This window comes from Penicillium argentinense, assembly GCF_028826775.1.
Source record: "Penicillium argentinense strain IBT 30761 chromosome Unknown utg000009l_segment0_segment0, whole genome shotgun sequence".
In the NCBI taxonomy this organism is placed as follows: domain Eukaryota; kingdom Fungi; phylum Ascomycota; class Eurotiomycetes; order Eurotiales; family Aspergillaceae; genus Penicillium; species Penicillium argentinense.
This window is the reverse complement of record NW_026622668.1, coordinates 5,478,970-5,498,840: the sequence shown is the minus strand read 5'-3', so window position 1 is coordinate 5,498,840 and position 19,871 is coordinate 5,478,970. Positions and strand designations below refer to the sequence as shown.

The 19,871-nt window shown below is 52.9% G+C and overlaps 8 protein-coding genes across 8 annotated transcripts; 4 read left to right on the top strand and 4 right to left on the bottom strand.

Annotated features, from left to right (window-relative positions):
• Positions 1 to 226: 226 nt before the first annotated feature.
• N7532_009635 (uncharacterized protein) lies at positions 227 to 2,511 on the top strand (the record flags this gene model as incomplete). Its single annotated transcript, XM_056622126.1, has 4 exons — positions 227 to 603; positions 662 to 692; positions 764 to 1,225; positions 1,282 to 2,511. The coding sequence occupies 4 exons, from the start codon at positions 227 to 229 to the stop codon at positions 2,509 to 2,511; spliced, it is 2,100 nt and encodes a 699-aa protein (XP_056472932.1).
• A 286-nt stretch (positions 2,512 to 2,797) lies between these two features.
• Positions 2,798 to 3,448, bottom strand: N7532_009634 (gluconate 5-dehydrogenase; the record flags this gene model as incomplete). Its single annotated transcript, XM_056622125.1, has 1 exon — positions 2,798 to 3,448. The coding sequence occupies one exon, from the start codon at positions 3,446 to 3,448 to the stop codon at positions 2,798 to 2,800; it is 651 nt and encodes a 216-aa protein (XP_056472931.1).
• Positions 3,449 to 4,715: 1,267 nt separating this feature from the next.
• On the top strand, positions 4,716 to 6,649 carry bna4 (kynurenine 3-monooxygenase; the record flags this gene model as incomplete). Its single annotated transcript, XM_056622124.1, has 5 exons — positions 4,716 to 4,853; positions 4,932 to 5,070; positions 5,119 to 5,396; positions 5,457 to 5,681; positions 5,747 to 6,649. The coding sequence occupies 5 exons, from the start codon at positions 4,716 to 4,718 to the stop codon at positions 6,647 to 6,649; spliced, it is 1,683 nt and encodes a 560-aa protein (XP_056472930.1).
• A 371-nt stretch (positions 6,650 to 7,020) lies between these two features.
• N7532_009632 (WD40 repeat domain-containing protein) lies at positions 7,021 to 8,861 on the bottom strand (the record flags this gene model as incomplete). The annotated part of the gene is made up of 2 exons (XM_056622123.1): positions 7,021 to 8,652; positions 8,700 to 8,861. 2 exons carry the CDS (start codon positions 8,859 to 8,861, stop codon positions 7,021 to 7,023), a joined length of 1,794 nt encoding a protein of 597 aa, XP_056472929.1.
• An 818-nt stretch (positions 8,862 to 9,679) lies between these two features.
• On the bottom strand, positions 9,680 to 10,359 carry N7532_009631 (cornichon family protein; the record flags this gene model as incomplete). Its single annotated transcript, XM_056622122.1, has 4 exons — positions 9,680 to 9,772; positions 9,854 to 9,920; positions 10,002 to 10,157; positions 10,259 to 10,359. 4 exons carry the CDS (start codon positions 10,357 to 10,359, stop codon positions 9,680 to 9,682), a joined length of 417 nt encoding a protein of 138 aa, XP_056472928.1.
• Positions 10,360 to 11,340: 981 nt separating this feature from the next.
• Positions 11,341 to 14,728, bottom strand: N7532_009630 (putative ATP-dependent permease ADP1; the record flags this gene model as incomplete). The annotated part of the gene is made up of 3 exons (XM_056622121.1): positions 11,341 to 11,577; positions 11,634 to 13,049; positions 13,115 to 14,728. The coding sequence occupies 3 exons, from the start codon at positions 14,726 to 14,728 to the stop codon at positions 11,341 to 11,343; spliced, it is 3,267 nt and encodes a 1,088-aa protein (XP_056472927.1).
• A 609-nt stretch (positions 14,729 to 15,337) lies between these two features.
• Positions 15,338 to 16,700, top strand: N7532_009629 (uncharacterized protein; the record flags this gene model as incomplete). The annotated part of the gene is made up of 3 exons (XM_056622120.1): positions 15,338 to 15,370; positions 15,432 to 15,895; positions 15,965 to 16,700. 3 exons carry the CDS (start codon positions 15,338 to 15,340, stop codon positions 16,698 to 16,700), a joined length of 1,233 nt encoding a protein of 410 aa, XP_056472926.1.
• Positions 16,701 to 17,520: 820 nt separating this feature from the next.
• N7532_009628 (uncharacterized protein) lies at positions 17,521 to 19,610 on the top strand (the record flags this gene model as incomplete). Its single annotated transcript, XM_056622119.1, has 3 exons — positions 17,521 to 17,539; positions 17,603 to 18,387; positions 18,450 to 19,610. The coding sequence occupies 3 exons, from the start codon at positions 17,521 to 17,523 to the stop codon at positions 19,608 to 19,610; spliced, it is 1,965 nt and encodes a 654-aa protein (XP_056472925.1).
• Between the last annotated feature and the right edge of the window lie 261 nt (positions 19,611 to 19,871).

The window sequence follows — 19,871 nt, the reverse complement described above, 5'->3', positions numbered from 1 at the left end:
CTGTCGGTCCCGAAGTCACCTGACAGCCTCTCTCGGGGTTTGCAAGAACCCGACGACGTCCCTCTGTCTTACGAGTCACACTTGGACTTCTCTCCTTCCAGGAAGAATTACGGGTGGACTGTGGCAATCTGGATTGTCATATCCACCGGCAAGACTGCTTCGGCACGAACGGACATCTTGCTAGCGTATACAGCCTGAGCACACTGCAGTGGCCTCGCCCGCACTCATGTCGCAATCGGGCACTTCGGCCTCGGCTACCCGATCCTCTCGGTCCCAGCGTATACTCGCCTGTGTGCTCTGTCAACAACGCAAAGTCAAGTGTGATCGCAAATTCCCGTGTGCGAACTGTGTACGGTTTCAAACGGAATGTGTCCCGGCAACTCTTACTCCACGACGACGGAGGCGCCGATTCCCGGAACGCGACCTACTGGACCGGATCCGCAAGTATGAGGATCTACTGCGTCAAAATAATGTTTCATTCGACGCACTTCCAAATGACTCTGGGGTGGGAGCAAACACTCCCTCGACTGATGGCGAAGAAGATTCAGAGGGCGAACGTCGCAGCGCAATCCCTGCCACCCACAAACAATCGCGCGAGGCCAAGTATGTAGGGGGGTGCTTTCCTGTGACACAAATATCCAAGCAGCTCTGACCGTCTCAGGGACCTATGGAGTGTTCTCCGACAGCAATGGGTATGGGTAGAATAAACGCCCATCGACCGATCCACTCGCCGCAAAGTATGCTGACTATGCAATCAACTCAGGAAGGCGAAGCCATCACCGATGGGGTGAGCGAGGCGGGAATCAAACGAGCAATGGACCAGCTCTATACCACGAATGACAACATTCTCTTTGGCCTACGTCACACTCCTATCGTGCTTTCGAGCCTCCATCCCGACCCTGTTCAGATCTTCCGCCTGTGGCAGATCTACCTCAATAACATAGACCCGTTGCTCAAGGTCACGCACACCCCCACTTTACAGATGCGCATCATTGAGGCAGTTAGCAATCTTCAAGATATCAGCTCGACACTTGAGGCGCTAATGTTCAGTATATATGCCATGTCCATCATGAGCCTTTCGCCAGGCGAATGTCAGGCCACTTTCAACTCACCCAGAGAAAATCTGTTGACCAAATATCAATGTGCCTGCCAGCAAGCGCTGCTCAACTGTGAATATCTACGCTCTGGTGACCGTGAGTGTCTAACCGCCTTTTTTCTCTTTCTTGTAAGTTGTGTATCTCCAACAGAATATATCAGTCCCGACCGGCTGATAGGGCAAAGGTTTCCATTGGTCGGGGTACAGATCCCCGATCTCTGTCTTCTATGTTTGGTGTTGCGTTGCGCATTGCGTACCGCATGGGTATTCACAGCGAGAGCTCTGCAGCTAATCTCGAGCCTTTCGAAATGGAAATGCGACGGCGGCTCTGGTGGGCTTTCAAGCTCCTTGATAGCCGCATTGGCGAGTTGGCCGACTCTAAAACAATCGCGCTGGATCCAATCTGGGACTGTCACCTTCCGCTAAACGTGAATGACACCGAACTGCGTCCAGATATGAAAGAGCTACCTTCAGCTCAGGGGCCGTCGAGTGATGCTCTGTTTATTGTGGTCCGAAGTGCGATAGGGGATTTTATTCGCCACGCCAAATTCCATCTTGACTTCACAAACCCGGTTTTAAAGTCCGTGGTTCAAGAAATCAAGCAGGGCAATGCGCCTGAGCATGTCAATCTGATCGCTTTTGAAAAAAATCTTGAAGACCGATATCTCAAGGCGTGTAGTGCAGATAACCCTCTCCACTTGATGACAGTATGCGTGGCCCGCTCCCAATTAGCGAAAACCCATCTCTTGGAGCATTATTGGAGACTGTCTGAATCACCAGAGGATCCGACAGGTGCTCAGCGTGATATCAACATGCGACACGCATTCACTATGTTAGAATGTGATGCTCAGGTCATGTCCTCACCCATCACGAAGGGGTATCGCTGGTTACTTGGCTTTTACTTTCCGTTTCCAGCCTACGTCCACATTGTTCAGGAGCTGCACAGACGTCCGACCTGCAATCTGGCGGAGAAGGCATGGCAGGTTCTTAGTCACCACTTTGAAGTGCGTGTCAACGTTCCCGAAGGACGAGACAGTCCCTTCTTCGATATTTTTACGAAGATCGTCCTCTCCGCATGGGAAGCCCGTGAGAAAAAGCTCGGGTGCAGAGAAACAGACTTGGCAGTACCAACTATTGTCACGATCATCAAAGAACGAGTGATGCAAAAGGCCGGGGATACCGCTAGCAGGGAAACATACCAGTCAAGTGATAATCTGGACATGAATCTCGACGGGCTAACGATGCCGACCCCGATGGGATTTGGCAACTATGGCATGTTTAATGGCCTTGGGGGCCAGTATCCCGAGTCAGCCACTGGCTTCGGCATGCATCAGTACTTCAGAGCTTACCAAAACCCCAGCCAACTTCCTCTTAACACAATGGACTGGACCTTTGGTGGAAATATGGCCTGGTGAAGCTCTGCACGAAATGCCTGAAGTACCCATATATGGCCATCTATCTGGTCGTCTAACCAAGTCACCTACGTGATAAGACACCTGGTCACTTTCTCCATACACTGATATCTCCGGGTTCAGACCCGAGAGCATTGAGTCGTAGGACAAGAAGACATTGCATGGGCCAGAACTTCTACTACCTACGCACCAAATGGAAAATTTCAGGTACAAGCCAGGGAAAGGGCATGCCTGTATCAATCCTGAAAATCCTTTCAGCGGCCTAATGCCACTCACTAAAATCTACCTGTTAGTTTGCAGACAATTGTTGACAGCTATCACCGACACATCGATCGTTTTGACCCGAACTGAACAGACTAATGATATCACTTTGGGAAAAGAGGATCGTCCGTCCATTTTCGTGGACGATCCACCCACCATCGACTCGAATATCACTGCCGATTATAAAATCCGCTTCAGGCGATGACAGGAAAGCCACCGCATTGGCCACGTCAAAGGGACCTCCGGCTCGTTTCGCCAGGGACGCCTCGATGAAGCCTTGTAAATAGGCTTCTCCGAGTCCCTCCAGTTCCTGCCGACTCATCGCGGTACGGGCTTGCCGAATTGATGCGTGCCCCTTTGTCGGCCCATGCCTTTGCCGCTGCCTGAACACGAATAATATTTCCCCTTTCCAAATTGCATACTCTCGATGTCGATATTTGCATGCCTTGTGTGCCCCGTCAGGGCCGTATGTGCTTGAGTTCAGTTCGGGGCGCTGCAACAGTTGATCCATTGGTGCAGTAGCTAGGTGTTCCTCAAATTCCGATGTTAGATCGCCTTGTCGTCCATGCCCATATACACTTGCGACAACTACCATCGTTGTGCCTCTAGTCACCACGGGGTAGAAGGCTTCGATCACCTGCGCCGTTCCGAGCAAATCGACCTGGTTGATTCGGTCCATGGGGGCTTGGACCGGTGATAAGCCGGCAGTGAGAGCAATGGTACGAATAAAACCAATTTTCGAGGCTTACTGTGCGAGTTTCTGGGCCGATTCCCGGTTCGAAATATCTGTGAGAACGCTTTCCACGGTCTGTCCCTTCTCTCAAAGTAACTGGGTGGCAATTCCAGTTTCTCGGCAGAGAAGTCGACCAGAATGATGTGGTATCGGCTGTCCATGCGACGGGCGATTGCCAGGCCATACCTCCGCTTCCAACGACAACTAGAACCGGTACTGTCCAGGGCATTTCTCGGGTATAATCGTCCGCCAGGATTTGAAGCTAAGCGCGTCGACCTTGGATAACTTGGCAATGAACGAGCGGGGGAGAGATCTTACTTTTACCATATCTGTTCTGATGTGATTGTAGGAACTGCAGGACTCCGTTGCTTTTTTTCGCTTCCCACGCTGCATGATATCTCTGCATAGTACAGGCGTGTGGCCAGTCGAAGTTCCGTGGCTTACAGAACCACATGCACACGGATGTCATTCTCTTCCACACGCAGGCCTCGGGAAAGAAGATAGAGCAGGATCGATTGTAAACCAAAGGTGCCTTGGAATGAGCTGCTTAGCTTATCTGAGAATTGCAGCTATCAATTGTCCGAAACTCAAGACCAAGAAGATCAGCGATACGAGCTGAGATTTCTTGAACTTGCGACGGAGATGTCAAGACAAAAACAAGCATTCACTTTTCCAATAAGTAGGCTCTCTTTCAGAAATTTGTGTTGAGAATGCAACGATGCTTAACTATCTGCCAGATGAAGACCATCATGCGTACCCCAGTAAACGGGAAAAAAAAGGTATTCCTATTCTAGTACCATCGGCATGCTGTGCACTGGTATTGATTAGTCCATCTTACTGTACATTACATGGTGTAAATTATCTGCTATAAGTTCTGGGATGTATCTTTGGTAATTTTGTATTCCTGATACACTCCATAAATTGCCTAAATTGCTTGGAAATCGGGTGCGTCTTACGCCTGCGTACACTCCGATGAATCCAGCATTATACCTTCAGGTCATATGCTTAGGGTACAATCGAAACAATCACGTCAACCTGCTGACAAAGCAGGGGATTACTCACATTCGCCCGTTTGGGACGGGTTCCCGTTTAGGCAAGGGCCGATGTCGCAGCACGTGATCCAGAGCCCATCTTTCGTGGATGCGGAGAGCGACTTCACCTTTGACTTCGAGTGTCTCTCCTCCGGGTTGCGTCGTGACTCTATTTCTCCGTCATGACACTGACCTCCTCTCCCCGTCAGAAAGTGGTGGTGGTGGGTGCGGGCCCCGTCGGTTCCCTGGCGGCGCTGTACGCAGCATCGCGCGGTGACGAGGTCGAAGTATATGAACTCCGCGGTGGTATGTTCTATCCTGTGTGACTCAAATCCCTCCTCTTATGCCCAATTTCCAATGCCCCATGGCCCGGATCGGATTGAACCCTGTGCGACAAGCTGGACTCTGGCATGGATTGGAACTTCTCCGGGTCCGGGCAAATTTTATATCGCGGTCCCCGCAGGGTCCTTTGGGCCGTTGCGCCTCTTCCCTTCCCACCCGCAGTCCCAGGTTGTCGTGTGCATCGCATCTCTGCGGGTGTGCAGTCCCAGATGACGGTGATGGATGCTTGGCCATGACCGGAAGGCTTGTCCCTCGCGACTTACGAAATTCCCCGAAAAGCCAATAATAATGTCCGCGCCTCCGTAGATCTCCGCGATCCCACGACGGTTCCGCTGAACTTCACCAAGTCGATCAATCTGGCCATCTCCGAGCGCGGCATCACCGCTCTGCAGGGCTCTGATCGCCCGAGCCTGATCGACGATGTGCTCCGCGAGACGATCCCCATGTACGGGCGGATGATCCACGGCCGAGACCGCGGCTCCCTGTGGGAGGCTGCTCAGGCCTATGATGTCCACGGCCGGGTATGTTCCTGCATGGCCGCTGCACGCTGCATGTCTCTGCAGCCGCTAATCTGATCCCAGGCTATCAATGCTCTCGATCGGAGTGCGCTCAACAATGCGCTGCTCGACGAGCTGGAACGCACTCCCAATGTCAAGCTGTTCTTCAATCACAAGCTAACCGGCGCGGACTTTCGTACCAACAAGGCATGGTTCGAGCGTCGCATACCCGGTGATACCCCCAGCCTGACAATCTGGGCGTGGCCGGCCGTGTGCCCGAAATCGAGGTCTCGTTCGACTATCTCCTTGGTGCGGACGGCGCCCATTCAGCCTCGCGATTCCACATGATGAAATTTGCCCGCGTTGATTACCAGCAGGAGTATATCGACACTCTGTGGTGCGAGTTCCGCATCCCCCCGTCTGACGATGGGAACTTCCGCATTTCTCCAAATCACCTACACATCTGGCCCGGGCAGGAATTCATGTTCATCGCCCTCCCATCCGCGGACAAGTCGTTTACCTGTACCTTATTCGCTCCCTCGTCCCACTACACAACCTTGGAAAATTCACCTGAGCAGCTACATGCCTTTTTTGATTTGCACTTTCCGGGAGTGTGCCCCGAACTCATTGAACCTGAAGCGCTGAGCGAGCAGTTCGCCATCAACCCGCATCTCCCCTTGATCAGCATCAAGTGCAAGCCCCATCACTTTAGTGCAAGCGTGGCAATCATCGGCGACGCAGCGCATGCAGTGCTTCCATTCTATGGACAGGGTCTCAACGCTGGTCTGGAAGACGTTCGCGTTCTGTTCGAGCAACTTGACCAGCATGGCGTGTACGATGTCGATCTTAGCGTCTATACCCGCAGTGTTCGCCGCCAGGCAGCTTTCCAAGCATACACCACCCAGCGATGCGATGACACTTATGCCATCAACGACCTTTCCAAGCAGAACTATCTCGAGATGCGCTGGGGCGTCAAGTCTCCTCTGTACAAGCTGCGCAAGTCAATCGAGGAGACAATTGACCGTCGCCTGCCATTCCTTGGCTGGAAGACACAGTACGCCCGTGTCAGTTTTAGTAACCAGCGGTACTCCGAGGTCATTGCCGCTGTGCAACAACAGAGCCAGATGCTTGGCCTTGGTCTCACCTCCGCGATTATCACTGGTGTCGGCGCACTGGCGATGCTGGCATGGAAACATCCACGTGGCCTTTCACCGGTGTGGATTTGGCACACTTCGCTGCATGGACTGGCGTCGATTTGCCCGCGACTGTTCCGGTGATGAACAATCCTCCGAAGATTCTGACAACAAGTGACCGTGTGGAGTGCAAATTATCTTGTCTTTGAATATAGCGCTGCGTTTGTACATTTCAATAGACTCGTCAGGCTATGAATGTGTAAATATCATCATCAATTCCGCTCAGATTACCTTCAGTTCCGTCTTTTGTCAAAAGGACTCAGAGCTTTACCACAGGAAATTATTTGCCTTAACAAAGAAAAACACTGCTATAATGTATTGTAGTAGCCTGCTTACCTCGTCCTAAGCCACAGCCAAGTGTTACAATTCCAGTGTAAGACAATTTCCAAATGATTATTTTTGACGCCTGAAAATGAGGCGGGTATACAAACAGTGCTATTCCGAGTCCACCACTTTTAATCCCAGTATTTGATGACCCCTTCAAGTCCACCAGTAACCACCTTGCTCGTTTCTTGGGGATGCCAGTCCAAGCAAGTGACAGCACCACCTTCTTTCCCACCCGCCTGGATCTTGTGATACATCTTGCCCGTCTTCCAATCCCAGAAGCAAACAAAGCCACCACTGTCACCCGAAGCAATGAACTGACCATCCGGCGACACCTTGAGATCAACACCGTAACCGGATGTGTTATGACCCCGGAAACTCTTCTTGCGGTTTTGACGGAACTTGTCGGTGGCGCCGTAGACAACAATCTGGTTGTCTCCAGACTGGAAGGCAACGTATTTTCCATTAGGGTGGGGGGCAGCGCGAGTGAGTGCGAACATGTATGGCTCGGCGATGAACTTGATGGGGACGGGGATACCGTACTCCCAAGCGCGCAAAGACTTGTCATCGGAGGTTGTAATGAAGCGACGATTATCATCAACGAATGTGATGGTGTTGACGGCTGCCAGATGGTGATCGTACTCCTGGACCAATTCGCCGGAGCGAGTGTCGAACTGCACGATCTTCTTGTCGGACATACCAGCCAAAAACTCATGGCGGTGCTCAGCGCCTGGGTTGAAGCGTACAACGTGCGGCGTCTTTCCAGTCGAGAACCGGCCAATACACTTACCATACTCGGTGTCCCAGAGTTTGATATTCCGGTCGAATGAACCTGTAAGGAAGGTCTTGCCTGAGGGGTCGAAATCGGTGTCGGTAATGGCCTTGTTGTGACCGGAGAAAGTGCGGAGAAGCTCTCGCGAGTGGTAAACATCCCAGATCTTGGCCTTGCCATCTGCGGCCGAAGAGAGCAGCAAGTGACCTGATCTCGGGAAGAAGCGCAGAGAGGTGATGGGCTTGGTGTGCGACTTCCAGGTGTGCACCAGCTTCTTGGGCACGTAGTTTTTGATACTGCCCACCTCTTTGCGCAGGTCGATGTCCAGATCCTGAGGAACATGCATATAGGTGCGGCCCTGGTAATCGAACTGCTCAGAGCCGTGGAATTCGGTCGTTTCCACCTTGGATGTGTCGCCCTGGTAGTCGGTGGCTTCTTTACTCATGGCCGGCATGGGCGCCGAGGTAGCCAAGGTCTCATCCTCTTCCACAAGCTCTTCATCACTAGCCAGCTCGTATTCGTCATCCTCGCCGACCTCATATTCGTCAAATCGTTGCTCATTGTTGTATTTCGCCCACGGCCCCACGTATGCGCCCTCGCCTTCGACAATGCTGGAGTCGCCCTTCTTTTGACGCTTTGCCCGCAATGCGGCCGATGCCTCCTTGGTGGGCTTCATTTGAACAACATCCTTGCCTCCGTACTGGGCCACATTGTCCATATTCCCAACGAACTGATCCGGCAGGGTCGGGTTGCGTGTGTAGCCGAGGCTTTGAAATGTGCGATGTTGCGCCGCGAAAGTCGACTCGCTGATTGCGGCCTCCTCCGCGAATCCAGTGGGGACGTTCTTCCGCTTGATGCCATTACCGGGTCCAACTGGCTTGAAAGGGTTGGCCGGGCCCTGCGCCGGCCGCATCATGTCATCGTAGGTGGCATTGTAGGTGAGAGCTTGCGACGAGGTGTTTGCCAGGGTCATCTGCATGTGGGCGTGATCCTGTCGGGTCGTTAGTCTTATCTGATCATCATCGAAGGGCATTATACACAGCTCTGTGCAAATGGAATTGGGGCATAGGGTATGTCGGGGGACCAAACCTCTGTGTTCACTTCCGGCGCAGCCACGACCGTGGTGGCGGGTGTCGCAGTCTTCGGCACGCCAGGTTCATCGTCGCTGGAATCGTAGGCAGCGCCTAGCAAGCCCGACATAATGAATGTGTGAAAAGCAGAGCCTTCGAGTTCCGGCGCGAAGGGTTGCGGTAGGAGAAGGTTGCGGGTGGAATTTTACGGGTGTCGGCAGGCCCGCAAGACGAAGCGGAGACCGCGACAGCTCAGCTCAGCTCCGCTCCACTGATGACGAGACCAAGTGCTAGCTACTGCCCTAAGGCGCTATACTCGGAGGAATTCATGCGGAACATATTTGCAATGGTAGATGTATTTTTTGACTACAGGGATTTGTGGCAATTGCCCCAATCATATAATCATACGGTCGAGCTAGGTCATTTGGGTATCGTACGCTCTTCATTGCCAAACTGCTTGGGAGGTATATACAACTCACAGGCTGAAAGACAGGACAAGATTAACATAGAAAGACGTAATGAAATCGCAGGATAGCAAAACGGCCAGGGCTGGAGAGCAGACATAAACCTCTTCCAGCCAGGCAGTTCCCTCACCACCACACCATCCACATCTAAAAACACCCCCTCAATTACTCGTCACGGCGCATGCTCAACCAGCTGAGCTCAAGAGCTGACGGTTTCTCTCAATCTCGCATGGGTTCGCCTCCACTCAAAAAAGCCACGGTAGAATCGGCTTGATCGCATTCCCCCTCACGGCAGCAGCCTTGGACACGGAGAGGTATAGGGCACGTATAAACCAGAGGCGTGGGACGACGCTTTCGAACCAGCTTCTTCGACGACTCTGTCACGTGCATCAAAGAATACGCCCTGTTGAGAAAACGAAAACTCCACACTCCTCGAGCTAGTTGGACGGCCATGGCGTATCGCGTATTGGGCTTTGTCGCGTATTCAGTTGCCCTCATCACGGATGAGGGCAACGATCATGCTGTACAGATAGAAGAAGAACATGAGAAGGTGGAAACCCAGCTTGATGAACGACTCCTAAAATCACACACGCAAGAGTTAGCTGGAATTTCGCGGGGCCGGTGTGCGCCCAATCGACCAAATGACGTGGCAGCTTACCTTCTTGTGCACATTCAGCTTGCGGAAGATCTCGGTCGCGTCCAGCAGGTGCTGGTTGTCGTAGATCCTTTAGGCGCGGAGAAACCCCGAATTAGTCTGGAGCGGCGCAAATGGCATTGGAGCTCGTGGAGCACTGAAGGAAACTTACTTCTTCGCATTGAAGGCGAGAAGCGGCAGGTTCAGGAAAATTGCGAGCCAGTATCCGTTGATGACGAATAGGAAGGTCAGGAAGGCGTGGACGGCGGCTTCGGGGATGATGTAGGCGTTGAGGCGGTTGCACAGGTCGATGGGGTTGATGTAGTCGCTGCAGAGATAGGAAAGGCACGGGTGAGCTGCGTCCAAGGGCACCGCGTCTTGTCCCAATGGTCTCGTGGGAAGGTTGGGCTCGTTCAGGAAGGTACTCACCACTCCAGATCGCTGTACATGATGGTGAAGAAGACTTGCAGGAAGAGGTTGACGGCGTTGATCAACACCGACAACAGGTAGAGCCACGCTTCGCCGGACATGATGGGCAGAGTACTCCAATGGCTATTTGGCAGGTGAGCAGAGGTCTCGATGGCAGGGGAGATGGATGACGGGAGGTCCGAAGTGCGGACCGCAGAGACCGGAATTGGAGATGGTTTTGTGGGGTCCGCGGCCCAGGGCCTACTAGCGTAGGGAAGACGGGGGAATCGCAGAGACTCGCACACCGGGAAGGGGCTCGACTCACAAATCAGAAGCTGCGTAATGTAGAATAATAGTTCGAGCTTGTGGGGACAAGAGCAACGACGAGAGGCAATAACAGCAGCGGATCGAGCTTGCGAGGTGTTAGCGAAAGCCTGGCAGCCGGGCGGTGGGCGTTAGCGTCGGTCGAAATGGAGGGGCTGGGGCCGAGCGATGCAGTTGGACACCGGCAGGTCGGGGATGCGAACTGGCTAATACCTGGTAGGTAGAGGAACGAGAACTGGCTCGGCTGAGGGGTTGTGTACACGAGTTGCGAGGTGAACGGAGAGGAGGAAGCGTTGGGCGAGTCGCGAAGGATGACGTTGAACACGTGCCGAGTATAGCTCGATTGGGACTGTTGTGCCTTCCCCTCAACGACCCTTGACTACTACATGGTCGAAAGCTAGGGACGGCCACCGCCACAAAGAGTGCGGCAGAATCAGCACGCACTATAATATTTCCATCGCATGGGTTACTTACTGAGTGTAAAGTAATGTAAAGTAATGAAAACTCGGAGAATCAGGCTTATTCAGTATAGCTACTAATGCATAGATCACATCGAGTAGACCACGGAGCATGGTCTAGTATATACAGCAACCCAGTAGGTCGCCTCTTGCATACACGTCTATGTTGAACTGCACATGCTCGAGGGCAACATGCCCGGGGCATAGATAACGAAATATGGCGCCAGTCACAAAACGAACGACACAGATTACAAACCAAAACGAAAATGCATGTCATCAAAGGCTGTTGTATCGCGTATGGAAACGCCACACCAAAAGAGCCTAACGCTTCTCCACAAGCAGGAAATGCATCGCTGCATATGCAATGATAATGAAGGCCCCCGAGATGACGGCAAGACCGGCCACATCATACCAATAGGCCAGAGTATCAAATCCGAATGCGCTCAGGATAGAAGCGCCAGGGACTTCGATATCTAGGCCATACTTGTGATCGATCAGAGTGAGGAAGGTGACTTCGTTGACAATTAAAGCTTCAAACCCGTAATGGAAGATCGATAACTATGATCCGGTCAGTACGGCCTAGCCAGAATTAGGGATTTGAGGGTGGCACTTACACTTTGGAGCCACAAGGCAGATTTGGGGATAGCGTCGTGATTGAGCAATAGACCCGCAAAAAGCAAGCTGAAGAGCATCACCAGGCTGCCGATCAGGTTGGCCACGCCGCCGTCACGGAAGATAATACCAATGAACAAGCAGATGTTGGCAGCCGCGAGATTGAAAAGTACCAACACCAGCATGAACCGTAGGAATTCGGGCCAGGCCGGGATCAATCCGGTCATCGGGTAAACGATGATTCCCATTATGATGGGTGGGATGAGCCGCAAAGGAACAATGTCAAAGACAACCTTGGCGGTGAAGTAGGTCACAGGGTGGTAGTAGCCATTGGCCCGCTCCCGAACGAACAAGAGCCGCTCGGAGGAGAAGACCGTAAGGCTTGTCAGGGTACTGAATCCGAACAATGCAAGAATGAAGAAGAACAGACCAAGACGGTTCTGGAAGCCCTTGATGTCATCAGTCAGACCGTAGAAGAGGTATCCCGACAATACCGCCAGAAGAATAGCGATTGCGTAGTGGGTGAGCATGAGCATGGGGTTGCGGTACAGATTGCGCCATGTACGCTGAGACAAGATGATGAATTGCCGGGCCAGGCTGACGCGAGCATAGCTTTTCGACTGTGATCCTGCCTCGCCGGCGAGGTGGGAGTTGGCTGATCCGTTTGCAGCGTGCGCGTTCTGAACAGCCCAAATAATCTCATCATGGACAGATTGGCAAACATCGGAGTTCGCGTAGCTGGCAACGAGGACATCAAGGTCCGACATGCCAGGTGCCGGAGGCGGGAGCTGATCCGGATCATCCAGAATCTGCGGAGGCACCTGGCCGTGGTTCTGACGCGAAAGTCGTAGCCACTGTTGGTGAGACTCGGACGTCTCCAGGGTTGCATCTTCTTCGTCGGTCTTCGGCGTTGTGGGCCGGTCCTCTTTACGTCTCGAGTAGAGCTGACGTTCTTGCTGCTGCTTCACAGACACCCTTCGCTTGTTTTTTGGCCGACGCGTGTGCTCAGCGGCGCTACTAGAGTTGTCCTCAAAGCTAACATTAGATGCGCTAGCGACAGACTTGACGGCTCTGAGGCTGCTAGAGGCAGTCTTAGGGGGTGCAGTTTGTCCGTCGATTTCCCTTCCGTCTGTATATCCTTCGTAGGAGTGCGCCCCACTCGCATGCATCGTAAGATCGACGAGATAATCCGCGATATTGAAGCCCGGCGGGCAGGAGTAGCCCACCTCGTCGAAGTATTGTTGGCATGACGAGAAAGGGCCCGAGTAAACAGTACGGCCCTCGGCAAGAAGGATGAGCCTGTCGAAAAGAGCAACAATGTTTGAGCGTGGTTGATGAATGGTAAATATGACGGTACGATTGTACGTTTTGGCCAGGGTTACCAAGCATTCTACCACGTTGAAAGCATTGAAGGCATCCTGTGAGGCGAAATATCGCGTTAGCTTGGAATAGTCAAGGACGGAAAAGAGGCATGTCATCTTACCAGTCCGCTAGTGGGCTCATCCAAGAAAAGTATGCTAGGGCTAGTGACCAGCTCGCAGGCAATACCAACACGACGCTTTTCACCACCGGAAATACCACGACCCTTGCCCTCTTCTGAGCCGATCAACTGGTCCTTGATGTGGTAGATACCAAGCTGTTTCTCGGTTTCCAAGACCTTCTGCTCCTTTGCCGCTTGGCTCATATCCCGTGGCAAACGTAGCAAGGCACTAGTCAGGATGGTTTCGTGGACAGTCAACGTAGGAAGCATGGTGTCTTCTTGGTCAACAAATCCAGTCATACTCTTGAATTCGTGATCATCGATCTTCTCGCCATTTACGTAGAAGTCACCTTGAACGGCTCCCCGTTTGTTCTTTCGGGCCAGAATATCCAGGAAAGTAGTCTTGCCAGCTCCCGAAGCTCCCATGATTGCGGTAATTTGTCCAGGAAGGCAGGCGCCCTGAATACCAGAAAGGATTTCCTTGCCGTTCAAATGGTAGGATACGTTGTTCCAATACAAAGCTGCGGGTCGGTGCTCTGCCAAGAGTTTCGCAGCCTCATCGTCTGAATCATCAGACAGGGAGAGGCGTAGGTAGCTTCGGCGGGCAGCACGGCGAGAGAGATACCAGACAACCAAGATCACTGCCACGACGAAGAGCGCGCAGCCTGCAATCACGCCCGCGATGAGCGGAGTGTTGATCGTCTTGACGGGCCGCTCATAACCTGGAATATTGGTCTTATAAAGACATTCTCCCGAATCACAGGACAAGAAGATGCTTGGGTCTCCAAAAACTTGACTAATCAAGGTGTTCATCTGAGGCTCCGAGAAGACACTTTTGCTGCCCTCTAGAGTGGATGTTGTGAGGAAGCTGGCTGGTCCCTTGATCATCTGGGCCAGGAAATCCGTGAGATCGATAGAGCCGTTCTCGCCGCACAGGAACCGCCCTGGAACACACTTGCACTGCATATTTTCACAGCTGTACTTGGTCGTGTTGGTATCGACCTGGCTCTCCATCTTCCAGCTGCATGTGTCCAGTCCACAGTAGAATGACTCGACTTGTTTCACCCAGAATTGGAAGTTGCATGTATGATCCTCTTCCTTGCACGAGAAGGTTACTTGCGGCTTGCGGCCATCCAACTGGTCCAGAATCTTCCGGTTGGTAACATCGCACATCTGGAAATTCTCCTTCGAGGTGACTCCTTGTTTATAGCAAACTCCATCCTTGCCTTCCGGCATCATCGCATTGCAGGCATCATCCGTTTGGCACACGTTGCAGTTGATGCCTCCCCAGCCATCCTTGCACTTGCATGTATCCCCATCGCGGACAGGCCGGTTCGCACCGTCGGATAGCGAGCCGCACTCCGGGATAGAGCAATCATCTCCCCCAAATCCGGGTGGACAGGAGCATTTACCGCTGAAGTTGTTGCAAGGTGCGAAGTGCGAGCAGTCGTACTTGTCGAGCTGGCAGTTGAAACACGGAGGGCAGTTCGGCGGTCGGTCATCGAGGAGGGAAAAAGACTGAGAGACGAGGGTGGTATCGGAGTAATTGCTCGAAGCTACAGCCGGTAGGGCGACCAGAGCGATCAACGAGAGGAAGGATGCGGAAGTCGACCGCATATTGCGTACAGGTGGCTGGCACCCTATGACCGCAGCGGCGACCGAAGAAAGAGCACGGAGTCGGGTCGCCGAGGCGGTTATAAAACGTCGATAAGCATTCGCCGATGTCCAGGGGTCGTGGGTGTCGTGGACGCGAGGGAGGTTGGCGAGGTGAGGTTGGTCAGGTTGGAGGCGTTGGCCCCGATGACGCGGTCGGGGGCGGTGCGGGTTCCTGGCAGCTGCTAGCGGGGGGTTGCCTTTACACTGTGACAACGTACAACTGTAGCTACCTTCAATATGAGGGCTATAATTTCGGCCCTTGAGCCGAAGTCCCCTGTTTCTCCTACTCAATGTCATTCTCTGTACTATATCCTTAGAAAATGACTTCCTACGCAGACCTACTCACAATATGTTGAACTATACTACTAAATACTCTAGTTAATGCCGCGACTAGGCTAAATGCGGGGGCGGTCACGTGGATCGGTGTCCGCCCCGAGGGCCTTTTCGTCTCTTCGGCTTTCTGCTTGTTTATTTCTATACTCCAAGGCTCGAGTGCGGGCAACTAACACGGCAGACTTGCGCAATTTTCGACAAGTGGAACGGGCTCACCATTGTCACCGCTGGCCTGCCATGGTGAAGATCGAAGCTTTTGCCGTGGAGCAGGTATCTCCCCGCATTTCTGTCCCCAATGTTTTTCAGGAGTTGGCTGACCGGATCTCCGCAGTGGATGGACAAGTATGAGCTCACGGCCAAGTACAATACTGCCGAGACCTGCTGCGCCTCAATCTCCGTCGACGACCTCCGGGCTCTATCCGAAGACAAAGAGACCGAACCGCTGGCCAAGCTCCAGTCCACAAAGCTCACTTACGGCGCCATCCGAGGCTCAGACCAATTACGAGGGACTTTGGCCAACCTCTATTCCGTCAAGACGCCAACTCCCTTACCGAGGGACAACATCTTGATCACGGCGGGCGCAATCCAGGCCAACTTCCTGGTGCTGTACAGCCTGGTGGGGCCAGGAGACCATGTCATCTGCCATTATCCGACGTACCAACAGCTCTACTCGGTACCTGCATCTCTAGGCGCAGAGATCAGCTTATGGAAATCTAAGGAGAGCGATGGGTGGCAGCTCGACATTGAAGAGCTTAAGGGACTGATCCGGCCCAACACCAAGTTGATCATCATCAAGTCAGTGACAAATCTTTCCAAGTGATCGTCGCATATGCATAGACCTTAGCTAACTCAACACCATCATAGCAACCCTCAAAATCCTACCGGTGCCATTGTTCCCCGCGAGACTCTTGAAAACTTGATCGAAATCGCCCGCGAGTCTTCCATCACCCTCTTTTCCGATGAGGTGTACCGCCCGCTCTTCCACAATATCAGTCCCATGGACCCGCAGTTCCCTCCCTCCCTCCTCTCATTTGGCTATGAGCATACCATTGCCACCGGATCACTTTCCAAGGCATACAGTCTCGCAGGCATCCGAGTGGGGTGGATTGCATCCCGAAATCGATCCTTGGTGGAGGCGTGTGCCAGTGCCCGTGACTATACCACAATCTCGGTTGGACAGATCGACGATGCCGTGGCCAGCTATGCGCTAGCACCGGAATGTATTCATAACCTCCTCAAGCGCAACCTGGAGCTTGCACGGACCAATCTGGCCATCTTGGAGAAGTTCGTCGATTCCCACCGATGGGGGTGCGAGTGGATTAAACCCAAGGCCGGGACGACCGCTTTTGTTCGATTTACAAAGATGGGGAAGCCGGTGAACGATGTGGTCTTTTGCGAAATGCTCCAGGAGAAGAGTGGCGTGATGCTTGTGCCAGGTAGTCTCTGCTTTGGGGGAGGAGAGGACTTCCACGGCTATGTCCGTATTGGATATGTCTGTGAGACCGAGGTGCTAGAGAAAGGCCTGGAGGCTCTTGGTCAATTCATGGAGGATGAGTATGAGGGTGTACCATCGCTGAAGAAAACCAAGACACCGCAATAGCCATATCGGTCGTCAGCCTTGGAATTGGAGAACCAATCACCCGCTGATCCACCTGGTGGTTGCACCAAACTCCCGCAAACCCGATGCTGTGCCTATTTTCGCGAATGCACCCGGGTCGCGTCCGCCTTGTTGTACAGCAGAACCCACCTGGGCAACACTAGGAACCAATACCCCAAACCAAAACATTATGATATATATTCTCAGTTGATGGGCGTTAGTCACCCAACACTAATAGCTAGTATATCTCTAGGTGTCTGAAAAATGTATTCTAACAGCCACCATGACAGTTTAACATTTCTTTTCTTAGCCTGGTATAACTTATGTAGACCAAACCCACAATTCCAGCTAATGCGCAACATCGTCTGGGGTAGAGGCAGATCCCAAGCGCCCTCGGTGAAGGTCGATTTCGGAAAGATCGGCACGGAGGGTTGAGCAGATAACACCAACACCATCAACTGCTGCATATCCATATCCATGCTCTGTCATGTGTCTGCCTCGGAGCTAGTCCTGATTGTTTTTACGCGTTGAGTGTCGACTCTATCAGTTTTCATCGTACGAGAAATATTTAATTCATACTATATAATGCACTCGAACATTGTAGGGCCGGCATGTGTATCCAAGATGACGCACGGCTCCACCGTTCCCTGCGCGGCCGAGCCGAGGCATCTTTGCATTTCACCTGCTGCGCCGGGGACCCCCCCTTCTTCTGGCCTCGTTGCTTATCCTTATACTTGTTCAAATATTCTCCGGATCCTGTCCGGTCCAAGGCTCCCCTGCCAATCCAACCCACCCATCCTCAACCTCCAGACTCGCCATCACAATGGCGCCTTTCATCCCAGGTGAGTGGCGTCCCTAGTGGCCATCGGCCAGATCGCCCGCTAACAGCTGCTTCTGCAAACTAGATCTTCCTTTAAAGGTCGCTCTGCCTGCCGCGGCGGCCGCGGCGGCATACCTCAATGCGCGATGGTCCCTTTCCTACGATCTTGGTATGATCTACGCGGGGCTCAAAATGGCCGTGAGGGCGCGTGTCGCCGAGCGCGGCGACCGAATGAATCTCTTCTACACCCTTGAAGCCCATGCCCTCGCTCCTGCTACGGCCGACCACGAATTCATTGTATACAATGGACGAACCTGGTCGTTTCGGGAGACCTATCTGATGGCTCTTCGCTACGGAACCTGGTTCAAGAGGGTACATGGCGTTCGTCGCAAGGAAATCGTCGCAATCGACTTCATGAACTCCTCCACCTTCCTCTTCATGGTTTTGGGTCTATGGAGCATCGGTGCGGTTCCTGCCTTGATCAACTACAACTTGTCTGGGAAGCCATTGACCCACTCGGTGCGGAGCTCGACTGCCAAGCTGCTGATTGTGGACGAAGAGGTCCGCAATTGCTTCCCACCAGAGCAGCTGAAGACTTTCTCGTCGGATAGCTTCCGCGATGGGAAGGGCCCCGTCCATTTAGTTTTCCACACATCTGAGGTGGAATCGCAGATTCTAGGGATGGAGCCCACACGTGAGGACGACAAGGTCCGTGGCGACGTTCTCCCGCGCGATATGGCCATGTTGATCTATACCAGTGGCACCACGGGTCTCCCCAAACCAGCCATTGTCAGCTGGAAAAAGTGCTGGTCCGGCAGTTTCTTTGTGGGAGATTGGTTGAAAATTGGCCCATCGGATCGTTTCTTCACTGTAAGATTTGAACCATTGAATGCGCTAATCTTCAAAGGACAATTGCTAATATCTCTTCATAGTGCATGCCTCTGTACCACTCCTCGGCTTGTGTGCTAGGATTTATGACCTGTCTCGTCCAGCGGTCGACCATCATCATTGGCCGCAAGTTCTCTGCGCGAAATTTCATGAAGGAAGCCCGGGAGAACAACGCGACCATCATCCAATACGTGGGGGAGACGCTCCGCTACATCCTGGGTGTACCACCCGAGATCGATGCGGCCACTGGAGATGATCTCGACAAGAAACACAATATCCGCCTTGCATTCGGCAACGGTCTTCGCCCCGACATCTGGAACCGCTTCAAGGAGCGCTTCAATATCCCCACAATCGCCGAGTTCTACGCTGCCACGGAGGGCACATCTGGCTCTTGGAACCGATCGTCGAATGATTTCTCGGCAGGAGCCATCGGTCGAAATGGTGCACTAGGAAATATCATCCTTGGCCGAGGAACGGCGATCGTCGATGTCGACCATGAGACCCAGGAGCCGTGGCGTGATCCAAAGACGGGCCTGTGTAAAAGAATGCCTCGTGGTGATCCGGGCGAGCTGCTCTTCGTTATCGATGCCGCCGACCCGAAAGCCAACTTCCAGGGGTACTTCCAGAACAACAAGGCGACGGAAGGGAAGATTATTCGTGACGTGCTGAAGAAGGGCGACGCGTATTTCCGTACGGGCGACATGGTCCGCTGGGACAAGGACGGTCGTTGGTTCTTCTCCGACCGCTTGGGTGACACATTCCGCTGGAAGAGCGAGAATGTCTCGACGAACGAGGTTGCCGAGGTTCTGGGCTCGCATCCAGAGATCCACGAAGCCAACGTGTATGGCGTGGCTCTGCCTAACCACGACGGCCGGGCTGGATGTTCTGCCATTGTCCTCAACGAGCAAATTGCCCATGGCAGCACTAGCATCACCTTGGAGCCATCTCGCGCCACACTGGACAGTCTGGCGGCACATGTCCTCCAAAACTTGCCGCGCTTTGCTGCGCCGCTGTTCATCCGGGTGATGCCTGTAATGCAGTCCACTGGTAACAACAAGCAACAGAAGCATGTGCTGCGTACTGAGGGCGTCGACCCCACGCTGGTCTCAAAGAAGGATCGGCTCTACTGGTTGCAGGGCAGTACATATACCCCATTTGAAAGGAAAGACTGGGACCGACTGCACGGGGGCCAGATTCGTCTGTAATTGATCCCGTTGATTTTATTTGTTATTTGCTACGATGTCGTTGGCACCATGACTCTCATTTAGCTTGTACCGTTTTGCCATATAGATACCCTCCACTGTCCTTGAGAAATCGAATTTTGAAATGATAACATGAAGTCTGCTATACTTATTGAAGCCGATCGAAATTACCTCCAGTTATAGTAGAAACGATAGCTTACCTTTTCAATGAAGAACTGGAATATCAAGTCGGGCACCCATGTGAAGGAAGGAAACCGAGAAGAG